The following is a 22,303-nucleotide window of genomic DNA, read 5'->3' as shown; positions in this document are numbered from 1 at the left end:
CTTCTCATCTCTTCCAGGCCCCCAAATTCCCATTTCTCATTTACTCGTGATCCTAAAACTAAAAATAAATCATTGTTTTTCTCCTTTTGCATAACAATAAAAATTCTTTCAGGACAGAATACAGTCTGTTTCTCCCAGTGCTTAACAGCATTGGGCATGAAGCATATTCAGTTCCCAAACAAGAACAAAAGCAAGTGTGTCTTCCTTCAGGCTTCACATCTATTTCATCTCTTTAATATTAATCTGTCATCTCCTGGAATCAAAGGTGAGTGATAAAGAAGAACAAATCACCGTTGCCACATTTAACACTTGTACATTTTATTTAATTAAATCAGCCATTGTACACATTGCAGCTATGTATTGTTAGTGTTGTATTTTTTCCGTTAACTAATACATGCCCTCATAGATATATTCAATTAGTGTTATCACCATGGGAACAAGATGCTGATTCATCAACTGAAAATTCACTTCTTCTCACAGTATTCAAGTTTTTTGATTACACAGCAAAAATCAAAACCAAAAAAGAAAAAAAAAAGGTGAATAACCATTATGTTGTTACAGACATCATCTGCACTGCAAATAACACAACAGAAGTGCTTTTCTTGAGCTCCAGTGAAGGTTTGGACAACAAGGCCATGGTGCGCTCGAAAAGTTTCACCACTGGCCTCACTCATTTTGGCTGCCAAAGAATGCTTTATTTCCTATCCAATTGCCAAAAAGTGCTATCATTTGAGGCTTAGGAGATTTGGCTTGTCGGAAACCTCCCTCCCAGGAAATTTTCTCTCTTGGCAACGTTACTTGAAATGAAGAAGTACCATTGTTTGTCATCTTTGTTTTTGACATTCGGAACAATGAGTCATTTTTGCACAACAGGAAAAGACCAGATAGAATTGGAAAATGTTCAATCCCTGGAGGATAGACTCTGGTTTTTAAAATTTTTAAATTTCATCTTCATTGAATATACTTTTCTTTAACAAATAACTGATTCAAAATGTATACTGTTTATATGAATATATTTGTGAATATATATATGTTAAAATGCTACACAGCTTCAACCACTAGAGGAATGAGGAATAGGACATGGAAATCACTCAGCTGATCAAAGTCCCTTCTTTGAAACAGACAGACAGGGAAGTGCACAAATGCACTTCAGAGTTTCCAAGGGAGTTCGGATTTCAAATAAATAAACTAAAAATTTTAAACCCAAACCAAATTTTTCAGGATTTCTCAATCTCGTCTGCAAGCTAAAAACAGACCTAGCAGAAAAGTGAAAAGTGCTTGCTGAGGGTAAAAAGAATGAAAACCATTGATGTGATTAGAAGAGGGGTTTGTGATTTGATTCTTAAATGCTACATGCAGGTATTAGAGAAGATATAAACCTGGAGAAAAAAAAAAGAAGAAACCACTTCAACATGGTGAAGGAGTTCAACCATTTGTGTTGGGCAAATCTTGTTTCCGATGAATTATCTACAGTGCAGTGGCCAGGAGAAAGTACCACCAATAAGACAGCGTGGTTTGCTAAAGCAGCAATGAAAACTGGAAAACTACAGTAGTTATAGCTTTTTAAAATACCCTGCCAACATGTCCCAAATCTAAAGGACCTGAAGATGCTAGACAGCTGTGGGATGCTGCTACTGGCAACTCAACACCTCACTGCTTCATCTCGTTGCCTCGGCTCCCCGCCTCCCCGCCCTCGATGACGGCTGGAGAGTCATAAATCATGGCTGGCCAGCACCAGCGCTAAGTGCTTAGTTAGGACAGTTCTTCAAGGTTATGAACCCATCTTTAACTAGGAGCCAGGGCTACTCTGGAAATTCTAAGGACATGGTAGGTCTGAAGTGCTTCTTTTGTGGTAGAACTGTATTATCATTCGATTGTGTTAGCAATATCTTAACGAACTGTGGTTCAGCAATTCCTCTAGAGGCCTTTCACTCCGTGATGCCCAGTGTAGTCATGATAGGCAGTGGTTTTAATTTTAATATAGTGTTCGTCTGAGCGTTAGCTATATACATCGTACACGGGTATCTCTTGGAAGGATTCCTATGTGTCATCATTTGAAGAGGTCCGCAGGTGAAGTTCTCCCGTTGAATGGATTTTCATGGAGCTTGTGCAGAAGCCAAGAAGAACAACGGAGGTGGCCAGGTCCCAGGTCAGCACAGACACAACAGAGCAGTGGATACAGCATCCAGAGTGAGGGATGCTATCTTTGGTCACAAATTAGCTTACAGTTAAAGAGGATGGGGGAAAACTCAAACCAAATGCCGCATGTTTGCTGAAAGTGAAATGTCAGGGTGTCCCATTAATCAGGCCAGTGAGGTCACTCCTCTAATGAAACGGGACGTTGCATATTGAGTGAAGGTGTGGTTTCTGGTGTGAGAATTGGGCAGCCCCTCACTGGGCCTCTTGCTTCGAGTCCTCCTTGCAGAAATGCCGAAGGAGTTGCTGGAGGTCGTGCTGGAGGTCGTCCTGGTCTAGCGCGTCTGGGACATCCTCCAGGTGCTCCAAGTAAATGCGTTTTCCCTGCTGGTCCTTCACCACAGCCCTCTTCTGGGTTCTAGCTTTACTCATTGTTGTCCTGGAGGAAAGCAGACAAGAGAATGTTACGTTCTTTCTTTCCTGCTAAAGGCAGCCACTACCTTTGGTATGAGAGGACCTAAGACATGAAAGTGATACTTACTGTTGACGCCTCTGTCCTGGGCTATTACCAACTACAGCCATCTCTGCGCTTCTTTCTTTTAAACACAGCTCTCCTATTTAAATGACTCGTGAAATTTCTAAAACGTATTCTGGAACAAGGAGTATTTTTTTTTTAAATTTTAAGAAATATTTCAAATAAATGAAATGATGTTTTCATATGATTCTCTTAAGAACTAACCATACACTCATGCCTGTTTTGATTAGGGCACTGCTTCATCTCCATGTACTGTTATATTGGTATGATTATTTTCCTGCATCTTTACTGCAAAGTGATCATACTGTGATTTGCTCCCTCTCTGCTTGTAAATACAATTCTTCATTCCACAAATATGTGGTAAACATGTCTTATGGACCAGGTACTATTATTATATAGCAAGTAAGGAAACTGGATCTCAGAGAATTTAAGCAGTGCTCCAAATAAAAAAAAATAACTCAGTTATTATACAACAGGGCCAAAAATCAAAGGTTTCAGGATTTGAATCTATAACCATGAGGCCATAGGGACCAACTTTATACCAGCATTGGATGTATCAGTTTTTGAAGCTTTACCCAGTATTTTCCTTACCGATTCCTAGTGTCAAGAAGCTGAGGGTTCTGCCCACGGGCTGCCCTAAGCGAATGCTTCTTAATTCCCTAAGCTTAATTCCCTAAGCTTAATTCTTCCTTCTGACATCTCTACACATCTGTTAAGATCACCGTGGTTTTTAAAATGGCTGACTTCAATCAAAACACTTCCGGCTTACCTTTGGACATCTTGTCTCCTTCCTTCTCTTGTGTTCTCTTATCTCCCCTTTCCTTTGAGTCTACCTGAATTATTTTGTATCTGCAAGCAAACTTTCATTTGTTCCTTTTGAGTAAAACATCAAATTTGGCGCCAGTGGTTGAAGTCAGATTGTTTTATAACTATTCAGCATCCATATATATTTTTTTCATCCAAAATGCAAATTTCTGCTATTGCCACCAAGATCTAGTATAAACCTTTAGGGCACTGGCATTGGGGGTTAAGCTTCTATCAGAGGACACTTCTTGGTGCTGTGTGTCCACATATGTCAATGAATGTGTTTATGAATACACTTACATATACAACTCAAACAGTGGAATGAATTATATGCCTATCAGGGAGCAGTGGGTATGATCAAATGTCTTCAGCAACATGTAAGATGAAGTGTTGTGGATCACAAATAGACTTCCATAAACTAAGTAGCTGTGGGACTGGACTGAGATGTCTATATTCCTGGCTTCAAATTCACCAGCTGTCACTGAGAGTTTTGGATGAACTGGTCTCAATCTAACTCCATCTTAAGATCTCATGATGCTAGGGTGTGCGTGGTTTATGTGGTCCCATATGCATAACTGAGTAAAAGATGTAAGAGTTCAGAGTATAAAAAGCACTTTATCCTTAATTTATATAGCATTCTTAAAGTTCTGTGAGCAATTACTCTCTCTTAAATTCCTAGCTGGGGCTGTTTTTCACATGTGGTTGGAGGGTGGAATTGTGACAGAACCTTTAATTTCACTGTTCTAATTATTATGTTCTACAGGCTAAAAATAGCCTTGTAGAGTACTATAAATGACAATCTTTCTTTTCTTCTCACTGAAATGAAAAGCACAGCAGTAACTTCAATTTCCATTGTGTCTTCAATGAGAAGCTGAGAACATTTTGTTAATACACACGGCACTGCTAGAAGCCCAGAAAGAAGTGAGGTAATGGTGCCCAAGTTTACACATCGAACAAGCAATGGGGATGAGGGTACACCAGAAAGCCTCAGAGCTAATCCTTGTTCATATGCACAGATATGAGCTGCTTACTGCTTTTATAATATTTTCTGAATTTATTAAAGTCCCTGGTTTCAGCCTCACTAGGTACATTCAGCTTCATGGGTATCAAATTCATGCTCATGTTATTTACCACTCACATGCAGAATCATGAAACAGCTTGTTAAAGACAAAAACCCATCAAAGGAAAGATTTACCAAGATTGAGCTGAAAGTGAAAGTGAAAGTGAAGTCGCTCAGTCGTGTCCGACTCTTAGTGACCCCATGGGCTGCAGCCTACCAGGCTCCTCTACCCATGGGATTTTCCAGGCAAGAGTACTGGAGTGGGGTGCCATTGCCTTCAGCTAGATTAATTTGTGAGCAATTTAATTTGATTCCTACTCCTTGGAAGGAAAGTTATGACCAACCTAGATAGCATATTCAAAAGCAGAGACATTACTTTGCCAACAAAGGTCTGTCTAGTCAAGGCTATGGTTTTTCCAGTGGTCATGTATGGATGTGAGAGTTGGACTGTGAAGAAAGCTGAGCACCGAAACATTGATGCTTTTGAACTGTGGTGTTGGAGAAGACTCTTGAGAGTCCCTTGGACTGCAAGGAGATCCAACCAGTCCATTCTAAAGGAGATCAGTCCTGGGTGTTCTTTGGAAGGAGTGATGCTAAAGCTGAAACTCCAATACCTTGGCCACCTCATGCAAAGAGTTGACTCATTGGAAAAGACTCTGATTCTGGGAGGGATTGGGGGCAGGAGGAGAAGGGGTCCACAGAAGATGAGATGGCTGGATGGCATCACCGACTCAATGGACATGAGTTTGGGTGAACTCTGGGAGTTGGTGATGGACAGGGAGACCTGGCGTGCTGCAGTTCATGGGGTTGCAAAGAGTCAGACATGACTGAGTGACTGAACTGAACTGAACTCTATTCTACAATGGAATATCCGAGATGGTTGGCCCAATGAAATTGGTGACTTGCTGAAATCTAGGAAGTGACTGTCTAAAAGTCATCTGACTATTATCATGTCTTGCTGCTGCTGCTGCTAAGTCGCTTCAGTCGTGTCTGACTCTTAGCGACCCCATGGACTGCAGCCTACCAGGCTCCTTGTCCATGGGTTTTTCCAGGCAAGAGTACTGGAGTGGGGTGCCATTGCCTTCTCCCATTATCATGTCTTAGTATTTAAAATTTTTTTCTTTGTTTATTTATTTATGGCTGTGCTGGCTCTTCATTTCCGTGGTATGTGGGATCTTCCTGGACCAGGGATTGAACCCAAGTCTCCTGCATTGGCAAGTGGATTCTTCACCACTGAGCCACCAGGGAAGCACCTTAGTATTACTTTTAAAGCATCAGGAGAACACTTCAGGAATGATACAGTGACAGATGTTATCACTTGATGGAAGTCTTAAAATGCAGGGTGAGTCTGTAGCTTCCAAGGGGGTTTTAGGGTAGATGTGTGGATTCTATTTATCTTTTCTTAATATTAGAAAACCTTTAAAAAGTGTTAGTTGGCAAAGCATCACCCCATGCTAACCCAAACCTTCTAATTATTGATCCATCCTCCTTCAGGACTTCATTCTCTACTAAACTGGGGGAGTAGACTTTCATGTGGCTACCTGTGTAACTCAAAGCCTGAAATAAGGAAAAAACAGAACAAGACAAAGTCTATCATAAACCATAGACTTTAACTTAATCTATCACTCTGCTTAATGGATAGTCAATATAAAAATACATGCTTGAAAGGATAAAGAAAAGCAGTTCTTAGGAGCAGACCTAAGGATCAAGTTTTATTTAACAGGTCTGTAAAATTTCTTGCATTCATGAAGGAGACTGGTTCAACTACTCCACAGTTGTCCCTACCTATACTGGTTGAGTTCTAATTTCCTCCTCACCTCACCCTGCTCCTCTCCACAATGCAGACTTTAATGACAAATACAATCAATAACGACCAGAGGCAAAAACAAGGAACAAACAAACAAAGCCCGAAGTGTATAACTCAGGTGATTCTTCTTTTGATAGTTCAAGTTCACCAGGTGTCAAATCTGAAGAACTAAAAGTAGTATGAATAAAGTATGCTCTTAATATCCTAATGCATTCATATATAATCTCAATGCATACTGTGGGTATAAAAGCAGGCATGCACATAAGATTTAACTTCAAAATGTTTCAATAGCAAAGAATGTTTCATAGATGTATTTTGCACACGCCCACCAGCCCTTAGCTGAATCTTTGAGACCAGATGTGTTTCAAATTTCAGGGTTTTTTTCTTTTTGGATTTTAGAAAGGTAATATGAGGTATACACTATATATTCTAATATCTCATTTGGGGTAGGGACAGCATCCTGAAATCACACCCATTAATATATCAATAGTAAAACATGAACATTCATTCTTTTGGAATAAAAAAGACTCCAAGTCATTACAATTCCTTGTCAGTTCACACTAAGTTTTTCTGCCAAACTAGCTTGCTACTAACTTTAAAAATTTGTTTTGGTTTTCAAAATTTGGGGAATTTTTGTATTGTAGTAAGTGTTTATGGATATCAGTGTGCTGTGGACCCATTTCATAATTATTGAAAATCAGAACTTAATTATAAATGCTTGATTTATTTATGGTTATGAACGATATCTGAATCTTCTTTAATGCTTATTATTGGAAATATCTGAGAATATCCATTAGCAAAAATAAGGGGCAATATCTAATTCTTTCCCTTACTAATTGGAAGTACAAGTCAGTTCTGAGACTTTTAGGCAAGAGGTACCATCATGCCCCAACTTTGGAGATTCTGATCCAGAATGAGCTGAAGGGAATCCTGGTCATATGGATTTTTAAAAACTCTTCAGGTGGCTCAAATGAACACAAGTTGAGGAAAACTATTTCACTGTACACATTATTCAAATAGGAACTCTACGCTCTTGAATTATTCTGCATCCTTCCATGAGTACAGGTATGGAATGACACAATGATAAATCATTTTCTTCTCAAACACAAAGCACACACATAAAGACAAAGTGATGATGCTTCTATACCTCTTCAAAGTCATCTTTGGCTGAAGGAAGATCAGTGGCTAAACTAGAATCCCCCAGATGTTTCTCCATCCTCTCACCATGGACCACAGTTGTCTTAACAACTTTGCTGACTCTACGGCCTTCCACTGGTTCAGCCTGAAATTGTGAGGTACTGGACAGAATGCTGGGCTCAGACAAAGTTACCTGATGAATGAAGGACACACAGTATACAGTTTCGATGACCAAGATGTAACAGTGATGAACTTTTCTATGCCAAAACCCACATGCTACAATGGTGTATCTTAAAGACAGCATTTTGTCAAGAAGAAGCAGCAAAAGACTACGATCAATTGGTAACATCTATGTAATGACTATACAGACACAGCACCAAATCAGCCACTTAATTCGTTGCTTGGACAGAGGTTGGTCAGGAAGTTTCATGGCTGAGGAACTGGCTGCTCAGTGCAATGCACCCAGTGCCCTGCAGATGAACTCTCTTTTCCCAAGTGTAAATGGGTTGTTCTGACATTATGAAGACAAAATTAACCATCAAAGAAGGAACTTACAGAGACATGAGAAACTGAAAATGTAGATGTTTAGAGAACCTCGTGTGTGTAATAATAAAATTTTGAGGATGTGAATGGATGCAAGATAGTGAGAATGTCCCAAATTACATGTCAAAGAGAGTAAATATGCTTCTGAAAGAGGGAAGTAAAACAGGGAGAAATAAAGCTACAAATCACGGGAGTTTCTGGATCCTGGTTTCAGTGACTCTGAAATGCAAAAGTTTAGAAATCCAGTATTTATCAAAGGTGCCCTAGAGAAGGCTGCGGTGACTGACTGGGCACGGCACCACAGTGCCTTGGCACAAGATTTTTTTCAGAATCTACCACTTGCCAGCTAATAGGATTGCTGTCTTTTAAATTTTGACTTTTGGATGTCTGCTGCTGTCAATTGAATTAATGAGAAAGTGGAAATGAAAAGGACCAAAGACAATGAGTACAGTGGTTACAAATCTCCCTCGTGGTTATTTAAAAATTTTCCAAATCACGAAGACAAAAAAAAATCAATGTGTAACTAAACACAGACTGCCTTATAAAGGGGAGAAGTGAGGCCAGCAGGAATGAACTATCTCGTCCATCTCTTGTGAGCTCTATTTCACACCTCTCCATAAAGTCAGTTCTGGAGACGTTGTGGGCTCACCTCTGACTGCTCGGTGTCACTCTTCAATACAATGCGCTTTATGACTTTGGAATAACCATCCCCTTCATCAACGCTGATAGAATCCTGTGGTGCTCCCTGCATCGTAATCTCCTCTTTCTCTGTGCCGTCAGAGGAGATGAACCGCCTAATGATTTTCCTAGTAACCTAGAAGATATTTTACTCATGTAACTTGTTTTTAAGGGACGGTGCCAGGGTACTGATACACGTTTAGACAGGAAACTTGAATCAATCATGCTAAGATACTTAAGATAATACCTTCTTTACCACGGTGTGTCCATGCTCATCGATGTATTCTTCTTCTGTGACTGTTTCTGGGGGTATGTCAGGCATATCATCTCCCTACACAGTTGAGAGAAAAGGGTCACTTCCGTGTTTGACATCAGTGCTGAAGAACTACTCCCAAGTGCTTATAATGCAAGGAAGGTTAGAAAATTAAAGGAGCTTTGAGAAGCATTGCTGAGATGCCAAATCCTGTCACGTAGTAAGTTTAAAAAAAAAAAAAGAGGTAATAACATGCTAGAAAATCTGACCAAAGTTAGCTCAAACTTAAACAAACAAACAAAAATAGATCAGCCAGAGGTGAGGTGGGTGGAGCTGGAGATGCTAAATCTTGCTCTTGCTGTTCGTTCTCTCAGAGGGAGGCTGTGGATGTCATTACTGCTGCATTTCTTTACAAACAGAACTTAGGAGGGTTAAGGATCTGCTTTCTGAAGGCCATGCACTACCTAAGGAGCATGCCAAGCCCTCCACTCCAGATTGGTCACTCTCAAAGGGTTATGGGGACAGAAGTGTCCTGGACGTGCAGTAACGGAACAACTGGTACCTGAATAATCAATCGTCGGCGGACAACCCTGGTTGTTACCATCGCCTCCTCATCTGAGCTGGCCTCCAGCTCACCTAATTCCTCTGTTAGCTCCTGGTGGAAGCATGGAAGCAGGGTTTTTGTTTATCATGCTAAGGAACGTCTCTTCACTACAGGTTTCCGTTTTAGCCCACAGTGGTTTCTGCAAGTTCTATTCGTGGAGGCTTTGGTGGAAAAGCCAGGAGGGATGAAAACAGCACATGCTGGGCTCAGACTTCACCGAGAATATAGCTTTTTGTTTACTGAATTAAAAAAAAAATCTGAAATTCTGAGAGTGGCCTGAGCACCCATCCGTCAAAATACATCAGAAGAAAGAAGCAACTTGCCCATTCTTCTTGGACTTCAACTCCTGATGTAGACACAGATCACGGGCAGAACAAGAAACTCTAGTGAGCTGTTGATTCTTGGGCTCAGGCTTGGAATGACCCACCAAAGGCACAGAAATACTATGCTTGTAGCAGAACTTTCTGCAGGAAGTCAAAATTTCCTGTAGCTATTATCTGGCCAGTAGTGAGTTTCCCTGCCATCAAGGAAGACAGGCTATGAATAGTATTAGACTCCCTGTGCACAGGAGCTGAGGTGCAGAGGCCAATCCAATTTTATGGGTCTGGCCCAAAGCCAAAGCTGGAGCTAAGATCATAACTTTAGATGATAACATATCTCATGGGAGCACATATATGGAATCATTCTTTCCTAATGGAATGCTATTTTTAAAAATTCTATTGAAACATAGAAAAGATTACTCAACTAAATTTTGTCAACATACTTTAAAATATCACTTATATTTCCATATTCTTTCCTGCTGCAGGAAAACATGTAAATTCCAAGCCAAATTATACTTTAAGTACACTTAGGAATCTGCTGCCTAGAAATATGGTCAGGAAGAAAAGTGACTGAAATTGGACCCTTAAGTCAGGGTCATGAGATGAAAAGGGTCAAAATAGGAAGCTTAAGAGAAAGAATTAGAAATTCATCAAGAATAAGTAGAACAGGCCCATATAAATAATGTGGAATATAGGGAAATTTATCAAAATGTATTCATATGCATAGGACAGATTAAATATATGAATTATCCAGATAATTGTTTCAAGTGTACACTTCAGTTAGCCTACAGATTCTTAGACTAAAATTGGCAACTTTTAAGTTCAGACAGCATCTATGAAACATTTTTACTAGAATTCATTTAAGCCAAGAACTTGAGAGATGAATAAAGGCTGTACAAATGCAAACTTGGAATAAACATCCATTCATGGGATGAATTCATTATTTAAAATAGCTGCCAAAATTTGGAGCAGTTCTTATCTGCCTGGATCTCCCCTAATTTTAAACTACGGTTTTAGAAATCTTGCCAGCAGATATCACACTCAGAGTGAACAAAAACAAATGTAGATGTTAAGCCCAAAGACATTTTCCCTCCAGAGTCTTAATTCTTTTATAAAACATTCTTTCCTAAAAGATGTATATGCATGCTTTAAAAATAGTCTGACATATAAAATGTTTTTAAATCCAAAAAAGGAAAAATATATCTAATTTAATTTACATTAAGTTTAATTCAGAAAGATGTTCACACTTGTGTGTGTGTGTGTGTGTGTGTGTGTGTGTGTGACTCCTTCAGGGAGCTATTGAAAATGCCGGTTCTTGTCCTTTCCCCTCCCTGGGTTCATTCTGATCCAGGAGTTCAGAGGAGGGAGCGATACGAACCATTCAGACCGTGTTCTGAGAATAAATGGTTCAACTCAGTTTCTTAAGATGGTCTCCACCTGTCTTCACAATATCAAAACCTCACTTAAAAACAAAGAAGAGACAGTGATGCATACTCATGCCGCTATGGGTTTTCTGACTTTTGGAACCAGCCGTCAGTGTAGGTGTAATGTCCTTTTCCTGAGTCATTCTTAAAATAAATAGGAGCTCTCACTTGGAAATAATACTTCCCCTAATGAGAAACATTTGTTTTGGGAGGTAAACCCCACTCAATACCCACAGGTGGTGTGCTTATCACCTGACCGCACAGACGGACTTGCCACGAGGGCAGATTCCAGCACTCTCCCACGGCTGGCCAGCTTACCTGATGCTCGGTAAATTCCCCTCACTAGTCGTCTTTATTTATAAGATAATTCTGAAAGGTAATATCAGGTATATTCTTTCACCCCAATGCTCATTTTTCTTAGCAAAAGGGTTTCCAACTATAAAACTGGGGCTGATGGTCAAAGAGCTAGAATTAGAACCATGTACTACTCTCTAGATTCACGGGTTCTCAGGTTTTTAAAAGGGATTGGCGGGCTTCCCTGGCCCAAGTTAATTAATTTGGCAAGCTGTTCTGTGAAAAAAACAGGTCACTGGAGAAATGGACATGGGAGAGGGTGTGGAGCTTTGTTCCACGTGGGAAAAGAAACAGAGGAGGAGATTTTACCTTTTGAAAAGCAGCCTCTTCATCAAGCCTCTCGAAGGCCTGAGGCTGGTCCTCGGCCGACTCCACGATCACGAGGCTGGTTTTCCGAGGTGAACTCTCCTCCCTGCGTTCGGGGGGCTCCTCAGGTTCCTGCACAACTGGAGAGCCTCCCCGCTCACTCGATGTCGGGGTTTGGAGATACAGCCTCTCCTCCTCGGAAGGGGTGACAATTTCCTCAGGTGTCTTGGTGGGGGAGCCCGATGTTCCCGTGGCCTTCTGAGTCTCTGACATTTCTGTCCCTGGGGTTGTCACGCTGAAACGGAAAAGCCCCAGTATACCATGAGAACACAGGCATTTGTGACCCCGTTGAAGGAAGGGAAGATGAAATCTGTCTTCATGGTCCATGGAAGTCAACATATGTTTCTAAACTTGGCCAAGAAATGAAATGTGAACAAAAATTGTATGTAAAATATAGTTACAGCACATTGATGTAGCATTGACTGGGAAAGATGCGCTTTAAAAAGATAAAAATTATTCTCAAATGTATTACCATTTCCTAATCTCTACAAAGTAGGGTAATAAATGAGATATTAATAAATAAATAATTTCATCTTTCTTTGACAACTCAAGGTAATATTGATGATCTGAGGAGGTTTATATAAGAAAAATCCGTGGACAATAAGGCTTCTGAAGCAAGACCAAAATTTGGCAAAAATTTTAAAAAGCAATATATAAACCCCATGTTAAATATAGTTACCATAATCATAAATAGAGGGAGATTCTTGTTATATCTCTGGAAAATCATTATTACTTGATAAGATCTTTTGGTATTGAAACTTTTTCTATTGATATAGTTTAAGTAACACAATCTTTATAATTGCAATTTCTTTTTTAAAAAATTATTTATTTGGTTACACCAGGTCTTAGTTGAGGTACGTGGGATCTAGTTTCCTGACCAGAGATTGAACCCAGGTCCTCTACATTGGGAACATGGAGTCTTAGCCACTAGACTACCAGGGAAGTTCCTATCATCCCAATTTCTAAAATAAAAAAAAATGTTCCCCTACTTTATTATAATTTTCTGTCACTCTATAGATGTTAAATGCCCCGAGTGCTTTTCTGATAGTCCCTCTTTGCTTCCCATCTTTTCCTTCTTCCTTCTCGCTTTTCCTGGCCTCTCCTTTATGTTCTCCCCTACAATCTAAAGGCGGGTGGGTGAGAAGGCGGTGCTCTGCGGAAGGCAAGGTCATCTCAATGCCCATTTTCTCCAAATCCAGTGATTTCAGCATAGAGCTCACTCAACAACAAAGAGCCTCCTGACACACTATTCTCACATTTCAGGGCGGGGACACGCTTGCCTTTCTCATGATCTGGTTGGTTTTCTAGACAAGTGTCATTTAAGAAACTTTCTTTTGCTTTTGCTTCCAGGAAGCCCAGAGCTTGAGTTCTAAGCTCACTGCACTCTGCAGCTTCCTTTAGCCAGAAGCTCTCCCGACGACTTCTCTTCATTCCCATTCCAACCTCTAATGGTCTTTCAATCTGTGTGCGTAATTTGTGTGGCATTTCTATATTTATTGTCAGCCACCTCATAGCTTTGTGGTGGTTTCTCCTGCACTGGCCCTGTTCACACTCTGCACCAGTCAGAACACAACCTGCACGCACACAGAGAAGTGAGGTACAGCAGATACACAAGTCATGACCGCACAGTCTACAGTGTCAACAATGCCTTCAGAGACACACCTTTGACCTTTGACCCTGTAAGGTGAATAAAGTGGATATTACTATCATAATCTATAGATATGGAAACGGAATCTCAAAGGGCTTAGGCATTCACCCAAGGTGACCAAATTGGAAATTGGTTCAAGCAGACTTGTGCCATGCAATGCTGTCACATGATGTCTATTAAATATCTTGCTTCTTTTCCTCTAGTTCTGGTATTTGTTATTCGTGGGGTCATTTGAGAACTATCTGAAAACGCTTTACGCTTGGATATGGCTGGCACCCTAGCCATGTTGGCTGGCATCTCTGGACTGATCCAGCACAGCCTTTCTTTTGGAACTCACAAGTATTCTTGCTGTTCAAGAGACGACTCCTCAGGCAGGTCTTGCATTTTCCCTGAGAAATCCTGTTGAACTTGCTCCTTTTGAGTCTGGGGAAGGAGCTCTGTTGCAGAGCCATCACCCTCAGTTTTGGGGATGCCATCCTGAAGAGTGGAGTAACCAACAGAAATGTCTTCCTCTGAGACGATGGGAGGGTGGTCAGAGGCCTCGTCCTCTTTAGAAGCAGCATGCTCCTCTTTCTGCTTGTGCTGGGCAGTGCAAAGCTCCTCTTGGAGTACTGAGAACCCTGGAGGGGAGAATGATTCCAAGTAAGTGTTTAATTGAAGCTAAACTTATTAAGTAGGTATTTATTAAGTAACTACTACATGCTACGCCTGTGATAGGTTCATGGTTACAAAGTTGATAGAGGCACTGTGTCTGCTTTCCATCTAATACTGACCATCTAGGGAAGCATAGGCAAGTAAGAAATATTAAAATGCACATGGCTGGGCCACCAGTGCTAGCTGATGAATGCCAAGGACCCAACAGGGTCAAAGAATCAGGAAAGGAAATGCAGAGGGTGAGACAGCTTTAGGAGACCTAAAGATAAGCAGGAATCAACTGCAACAGTCAAGGCATAAATCTACATAGCAAGAAGAGGGTTAATACGAATGGTAATGAAAACACTACTACTCCTACTAATAGCCAACACGTTCTGAATCTTTATACTATACATCAGGTACCATTATGGGTTTCCCAGGTGGTGCTAGTGGTAAAGAACCTGTCTGCCAAAGCAGGAGACATAAGAGACATGGGTTTGAACCCTGCATCTGGAAGACCCCCTGGAGGAGGGCGTGGCATCCCACTCCAGTATTCTTGCTTGGCGAGTCCCATGGACAAAGGAGCCTGCTGGGCTACATACAGTCCATAGGGTCGCAAAGAACCAGACACAACTGAAGCAACTTAGCACAGCACGGGCATATTATAGGTGCTTTGCAAGTATGAACATGTATTAAACAAACACTCTGAGGTTAGTACTCTTTTTATGAAAGGTCTCTTAGGCCGGGCCATGGAATTTCATTATATCAAGGGCAATAAGGAGTCACTGAAAATTTTTTTGGCAGAGATGTGACTGACATTCATCTATCTCTCTATTCACTCAATAGATATAATATGTTGAGTTTTATATCTAATAGGTGTTTAGATGCTGGATACATAGTAGTAAACAGGACAGTAAAAGTTTCTGGCCTCACTGAACTTGCATTTCTGCGGATATAGATTTATAATAACTTTTAGGGGGCACGGAAGCCAGGGGAAAAGTACAGAGTAAAACGGGGCCAGTATTTCAGATAAACTTGTCAGAAAAGGCTCCTTTTAGGAGCTGATACTTGAGCAGAGGCCTGAATAAACAGAGAAAAAGGCACGTGATGATCTGAGGGAAGAACACCTCAGAATGGAGGGGACAAAAAGCACCAGAGCCTAGAAGCCTGAGAAGACGGAGGCGCCCAGGGAGCAAAAGTCAGGTGTCTTGGACTTGGAAAGACGGGGAGAGATAGGAGACAGGACAAGCTATGAGGCTCCTGCTGACGATAATACATGCCACTGTGTGAATTTACAGAATGTAAACTGCACAAAGACACTGAAGGAGACTACCCCGTGCCATAGGAGAAAAAAAGAAGAGAGGGTATCATTTTAAGAAGAAGAAGAAGGGATTAGTTTTCTGTCTCAAATGTTACAAGCAGGTAAAGGAAGATGAAGACTGAGTTGCTCAGTGCATTTGGTGATGAGGAGAAACTGGTAATTTTGCAAGATTCTTTGCTGTTGAGTGATGATGACCACACATGGCCTGTATGGATTCTAGAGACAGTTCTATAGAGAACGGGAAGAGAAAAAGTAGAGATGGGAAAGTTAGACTCTCCTTTGGAAGAGACTTCCCATGAAATGGCTGGAGAAACAGAACTTCATACAGGGGGACATGTTGGGTGAAAGAAGATATTTGCTTTGCTTTGCTTTTTAAAGCTGGGATCTATGAAATACATTGTAATGCTCTAAAGCATGGTCTAGTTGTAGGAAGACAGAGTGGGTCACTGCAGGAGAGAAGCCCACAGCTGGTAAAGGGGATGAAATCCAGTACGAAAGGTGAGATGATGGTTTTAGCAAAGCAAGGCCATTTCATATAGCAGGGAAGGTCGAGTATAAGCACTGAGATGCACTTACGTTGGGAGATTTTGTGGTGAATGGATATGGACATTTGCTTATAGTTATTTTTTTTCTAAGGAATGTCAATTATGATCAGGTTGGAAAAAATGAAAAGAAGAGAAATATTGGAGGCTTGAAAGAAGAAGAGAAAATGCAAAAATACTGATGAGACAGATGAAGGAGAAAGAGTCAGTGAGAATGGAAATGAATGAGGGTAAATTAGGGAAATTTTAATATAAAAAATGAGGTAGGAACAATGGCTGGAGGTCCAGTGGGTTTGAAGGATGACTGTGTAGAAGCAAAGGAGGATGCAAGTGTAATCCCTTAAGTCAGGACTTGGAAGTAGTACAGTCACTGATGACTCAGTTTGGGTTGCAGGCATAGAAACGGGTTACTAAGGTAGAGTAAAAGACACAAGCATCAGCAGTGCCACCAAGGAGCTGAAGAAAGGGCACTGGGTATCACCCATGCTGATGGTTGCTATGCACTATTTGTGTGCATGCTGAGTCACTTCACTCATGTCCAACTGTGTGACCTCATGAACTGAAGTCCACCCGACTCTCTGGTCATGGGATTCTCCAGGCAAGAATACTAGCGTCAGTTGCCATGCCCTTCTCCAGGGGATCTTCCTGACCTGGGAATCAAACTCGCATCTGCCTGTGTCTTCTGCATTGCAGGCAGATTCTTTACCCACTGAGCCACCTGGGAATGCTGCTGCTGCTGCTGCTGCTGCTGCTAAGTCGCTTCAGTCGTGTCCAACTCTGTGCGACCCCAGAGATGGCAGCCCACCAGGCTCCCCTGTCCCTGGGATTCTCCAGGCAAGAACACTGGAGTGGGTTGCCATTTCCTTCTCCAATGCATGAAAGTGAAAAGTGAAAGTGAAGTCGCTCAGTCATGTCTGACTCCTAGCGACCCCATGGACTGCAGCCTACCAGGCTCCTCTGTCCAGGTCCCCTTCATATTCATATGCTGAAACCCTAGTCCCATTGTGATGATATCTGGACAATGTATCCCTAGGAGGGAATTAGGTCATGATGGGAGAGCCCTCATGAATATGATTAGTAAGTGCCCTTGTAAGAAGAGGTTAGAGAGCTGGCTGTCCTTGATGTGAGGACAGAGCAAGAAGACAGCCACGAACCACCCTGAAGAGGGCCCTCACCAGACCCTGATTATGCTATCACCCAGACCTTGAACTTCCTGAAAACTTCCCTGGTTTTCAGAACCAAGAGAAATAAATTTCTGTTGTTTAAGCTACCCTGGTTTTCTGTTGGAGATCATGGTTTTCTGTTGGAGCAGCCCACAACGACTGAGACAGTGATGAAATATCAAACTATGAGCAGTATTCAGGTACCTAAAACGGGCAAGGAAGTCTCAGGGTAGTGAGGAGAAGAATGTATGACCAAAGACCATAGGCAACCCTCTGAAAAAGGAAGATGGTGGGTCTCACTGCCTGAATTAACCATACACAACAGGCACTCATACACAACAGGCACTCATACACACACAAGCTATCTGACCTTCACTATGATCCAGTGTAATGGTCTGCTCAATCTCTGCATAGCTATGACCGATGCGCTCCTGGAGAGCTTCTGTGCTGGTCTCCATGAGATGCACGATATCCATTCGGTTGATCTTGGTGAGACATTCAACGAGACTGGTATCTGGGATATTAAAGAAAAAACATTGATTGCATCAGAGGGCTAGTCTTTTAAACCCTTTCCTTTGGTTGTCTTAGTGAATTTTTTTGTTGATACATTTTAAGTATAGGAAAAAATTTACTAAAATTTTGTTATCTGTACCAAAAACAGCCAAAGCCCAGCTAAGGATCTTTGTAAGCAAACAAACAAGACAAACACACAAAACGGGTGACACGGCATGGTAATAAGCCCTAAAAGCAGAGCTACCAGACGGCGTGGAGAAGGTCCTGTCACATGTGATCCTTTGATAAAAAGCGATTTTCTAGTAAAAGTATATCCCACATATTGCGTGGGATATATTCATACTAGAAAAAGTATTTGTTGACTGCTGCTGCTGCTGCTGCTGCTGAGTTGCTTCAGTCGTGTCCAACTCTGCGTGACCCCATAGACGGCAGCCCACCAGGCTCCCCCGTCCCTGGGATTCTCCAGGCAAGAACACTGGAGTGGGTTGCCATTTCCTTCTCTAGTACATGAAAGTGAAAAGTGAAAGTGAAGTCGCTCAGTTGTGTCCGACTCAGCGACACCATGGACTGCAGCCTACCAGGCTCCTCCATCCATGGGATTTTCCAGGCAAGAACACTGGAGTGGGGTGCCATTTCCTTCTCCAATGCATGAAAGTGAAAAGTGAAAGTGAAAGTGAAGTCGTGTCCAACTCAGCGACGCCATGGACTGCAGCCTACCAGGCTCCTCTGTCCATGGGATTTTCTAGGCAGGAGTAGTGGAATGGGTCACCATTGCCTTCTCCGACTACCTGAAATTAAATTTAACTGGGTACTCTCTATTTTTATTTTTATTTTCTGGCAATCCTGTCGAGAAAAATGGTAAGAGAAGGAAAGATAAATGTGGGCTGGAAGTCTCTAGGTAAGGTCTTCAAAGAGATATTAAAGGAAATAGCAAATTTAGACTAGCTGAAGGATAAGAAGCATTTATGGCTACTTCCCATTTTATTTGATGTGGTCAGAATATCCACTTGACATTTTCCCCCTATTTTAGTTATTTAGGAGTAAAGGAAGCAGGAACTGAATGTAATATACCATCAATAAAACAATGATTAGTAAAGCAAGTGTCTGCTGTCAATATTTAGAAAATTTAAGGATCTTAATAACATTCCTGTTAGCAACCAGGGCTAGGATCACTTTTCACTACTTAATGCTATTCACAGAAACACAGTACAAGAAGTTTCATGCAACGTGGTTATTTGAGAAATGTTATCGCTTCTTCTCATTTGCTTATAGCAGCACTTCAGATTGGTGGCACCTGACATAAAAGGCACTGAATAAGGCTTATTTCCACCTCCACCCTACTGCCTTTTAGTTAGAGCTCCCCACCCACCTGTAGCATGTCTCCCGTCCCTTTCTAGCCAGTACTTCAACAGCGCATGACTCTGATCCTGCAGGGAGTTAGGGTTCTCAATTCGAATTTGATGAATTTGCTCTTCAGTGAAGTCCAGTTCTCTTGCTAACTCTAGAAGAGAAAATACTTTGTAAACACATTAACTTCAAAGTTTGAGTCTCAACACCTCGTCTTGTGATTTTGCAAATGATGAGTTCTTTGTACTGCTGTAACAGAGTTCCTTTATGTTTTCCTATTAGAAAAGACTCTCATATGCCTTTGTTCTTCTAGCACTAACCCCAGATATTTTCCTTACAACTGGGTTTGGAGTTGATCACTGTCATAGTGGAAAAAGTAAGTTTGAAACAATGATTATAAAACATGTAAATTCAGGCCCACTCATTTAATTCCAAAATTAGAAGAGACCATTAATACTGGCTTATATTCTTAATCAAGATAATGGAAAATAAATGAGTGAAAACAGTAGAAGAGACCATGTCTCACTTTTAATCATAATTAGGTAATTTTCAAATACTATAAATCCTGTTTCTGAGTACTTGGATAAATGTTGGTTACAGCTGTATTACGGTGGTTGGATAAACTCTTTTCTACAACATTATGTCATATGAATAAAAGGTCTGGGAAGCATTAACTGACCTAGGGAAGAAGCCACAAAGTTCTTATTTAAAGTCTATACCACTAACATTCTACATGGATGCTAATGTATTGAGGGGTGTGTGTGTATAAATGAGGTGTCCTCTTTAGAGGGTAATTTGCTAATATCTTTCTAAATTAAAAATATACATATCCTTTACCCAGCAATTTTCCTTTTAGGGGTATGCCCTACAGTGCGTGCGTGCTCAGTTGTGTCTGACTCTATGCGACTCCATGGACTGTAGCCCGCCAGGCTCCTCCGTCCATGGAATTCTCCAGGTAGAATACTGGAGTGGGTTGCCACTTCTTTTCCAGAGGATCTTCCCGAGCCAGGGATCAAACCCACACTTCTTGCATCTCCTGCATTAGCAGGTGGATTCTTTACCTCTGAGCCACCAGAGAAGCCCATGCCCTACAGACACAGCCACAAATCTACCAGTGCACAAAGATATTTACTGCCACTAACAAGAAACAGCCTAGGCATCCATCAACAAAGGCCACTGATGGAATGGCCTCCTATACAGTGGAATTAAATATTTATTTAAAAGAATTACATAGATATTTCTATGCTGATGGATTATTTATGAGAAATACTGTTAATTACTCAGCTTATTTTTTAAATAATAGGCATAGATGTGAGCACTGCAGATTTTGTCTGAATACATGAGAAAGTGTTAGCAGTTACCCTTGAGGAATGGAGCTCGAAGATAAGATGTAGGTAGTGTGAGGGACTTATTTACATTTTATACCATTCCATATGATTTTAAGGTTTGAATTTTCACCAACTATAACAGATACTGCATTTAACATACATATACATACATACTAAAAAGCAAAGTAAATAATTCGGAATGCTAGCTATTTAATAAGTCAACTAGGGATATTTTGAGATCCTCCCTTCCTCTAAATTCCTCAATTAAATAAATATGATCAGTATTATTAAATTACTTTAAACTATTTCAGTCATTTATTCTACATTATCAATTATCTTTGTTAAGAGTATTATGACTTCATACCCAATCTTTAAGAAACTTAAAGGAGCTTAATATTAACTTTATAATGTTTCAATTACGTAGTCTTCCAGGTTCCTCTGCCCATGGAATTCTCCAGGCCAGAATACTGGAGTGGGTAGCCATTCCCTTCTGCAGGGTATCTTCCCAACCTAGGGATCGAATCCAGGTCTCCCACAATGCAGGCGGATTCTTTACTGTCTGAGCCACCAGGGAAGCCCTTATACTGTTTCAGTTAAGTAGTCACAAATGACATAAAAGTCAGACCAAAAAAAAAACCAGGAAAAAGCAAAAAATCTTGACAATCTTGCTTTAGTATGTTATATCATAGGAAAGATAAAAGGGTATACCTTTTAAATGCTTATTTGTAAATAAACCACATTGATTTTAGAATTCACTTCACATCAGAAAAATTAACATATAATTTCTAAACTGAAACATGCCTATTTCTCAGAAAATTAGTGAACATCTCATTCATATGTATTTTAACTTTCATTTGAAGTTACGTTTAATACTGTTTACAATGAAAATATCTGAAACAAGATATCTAAAACAAGAAATTCAAATTGAATTTCAAATTAAATTCTGGTTGAATTTAAAATTAAATTCTATGACAACTGCATCTAACAATGGTTTTGAAACACAGTAATCTCTCCAAAATTTAGATATCCAAAGGAGGGTGGTGGGAGTTGTTTTGTTCTCAACCTAAAGTTCTATTATTCAAAATTCCAGAGACAATAAAAGGCTTGCCCTGGTTCACAAAGTGAGTTAATGCAGACCCCAGATTTTTGAGTTCACAGTTTATCATTCTTTTCACTATTCCATGTGGTCTTCCTCAAGGGGAAAAAAAAAAAAGACCTTTTACTTTGTCAATGACACTTGGCTGGTGCAAACTATGTCATTCAAACCAAGCAGGTTTTGTTGAAGAAATGGGTCATATGCATTTTACCTGTCCAGCTGAAGCCAAGGTGATCAGCAATATATGCCAGCCTTTCCTCAATCCGTTCCTGCTCATCCTGTTGATCTATAGAAGGTCAAAAACAGAATGGCCAAAAGTTGTCCATGACAGGAGAGGGACCACAGTACTGATCATCCAAAGAAAGACAGTCAATTGTCCAAATATTTGATTACAGCACAAGTTAACTGTAACATTTTAAATCATATTAAATTGTGTGTTTGCCTGATTTCTGGAATGGAATGGGGGGGATACATTTAATAAAAATCATGGAAACCATCTGCTTCCATATCTCTTTAATCAAGACTAGCCATTGGACATAATTGCATAAGTTACTGATTTCTAGTAATCTTACGACTTTCCTCTTAAATTGTCTGAGAGGATACTGCCCACCCTAAGATAATCATCTTGCTCATCAAACAGCAGAAAAATCTTAAATGGGATGGAGAAGTGGAGTAATTGGTTAGGACCTCC

The 22,303-nt window shown here is 40.6% G+C and overlaps 1 protein-coding gene across 50 annotated transcripts in view; it reads right to left on the bottom strand.

The window, feature by feature from the left end:
* Window positions 1–297: 297 nt before the first annotated feature.
* Window positions 298–22,303, bottom strand: part of ANK2 (ankyrin 2) — a 584,595-nt gene continuing 562,589 nt past the window's right edge. For 34 of the 50 annotated variants that reach the window (XM_086407163.1, XM_086407151.1, XM_086407166.1 and 31 more), the window contains 11 exons: window positions 21,824–21,898; window positions 19,211–19,342; window positions 17,699–17,842; window positions 14,007–14,289; window positions 11,965–12,256; window positions 9,516–9,608; window positions 8,948–9,031; window positions 8,672–8,836; window positions 7,490–7,672; window positions 6,001–6,092; window positions 298–2,575 (listed from right to left, as the gene is read on the bottom strand). In XM_086407163.1, coding sequence (XP_086263289.1) covers window positions 2,392–2,575; window positions 6,001–6,092; window positions 7,490–7,672; window positions 8,672–8,836; window positions 8,948–9,031; window positions 9,516–9,608; window positions 11,965–12,256; window positions 14,007–14,289; window positions 17,699–17,842; window positions 19,211–19,342; window positions 21,824–21,898 — 1,727 coding nt within the window. In that variant the 3' untranslated portion in view covers window positions 298–2,391. The remainder of the gene's footprint in view (window positions 2,576–6,000; window positions 6,093–7,489; window positions 7,673–8,671; window positions 8,837–8,947; window positions 9,032–9,515; window positions 9,609–11,964; window positions 12,257–14,006; window positions 14,290–17,698; window positions 17,843–19,210; window positions 19,343–21,823; window positions 21,899–22,303) is intronic. The other 16 variants (XM_086407160.1, XM_086407179.1, XM_086407176.1 and 13 more) reach the window with 3 other exon arrangements.

The sequence above is a fragment of the Bos grunniens genome, chromosome 6, assembly GCF_055505025.1.
Source record: "Bos grunniens cultivar Pamir isolate PY7600 chromosome 6, Bosgru_T2T1.0, whole genome shotgun sequence".
In the NCBI taxonomy this organism is placed as follows: domain Eukaryota; kingdom Metazoa; phylum Chordata; class Mammalia; order Artiodactyla; family Bovidae; genus Bos; species Bos grunniens.
This window is presented reverse-complemented; position numbering and strand designations above follow the sequence as displayed.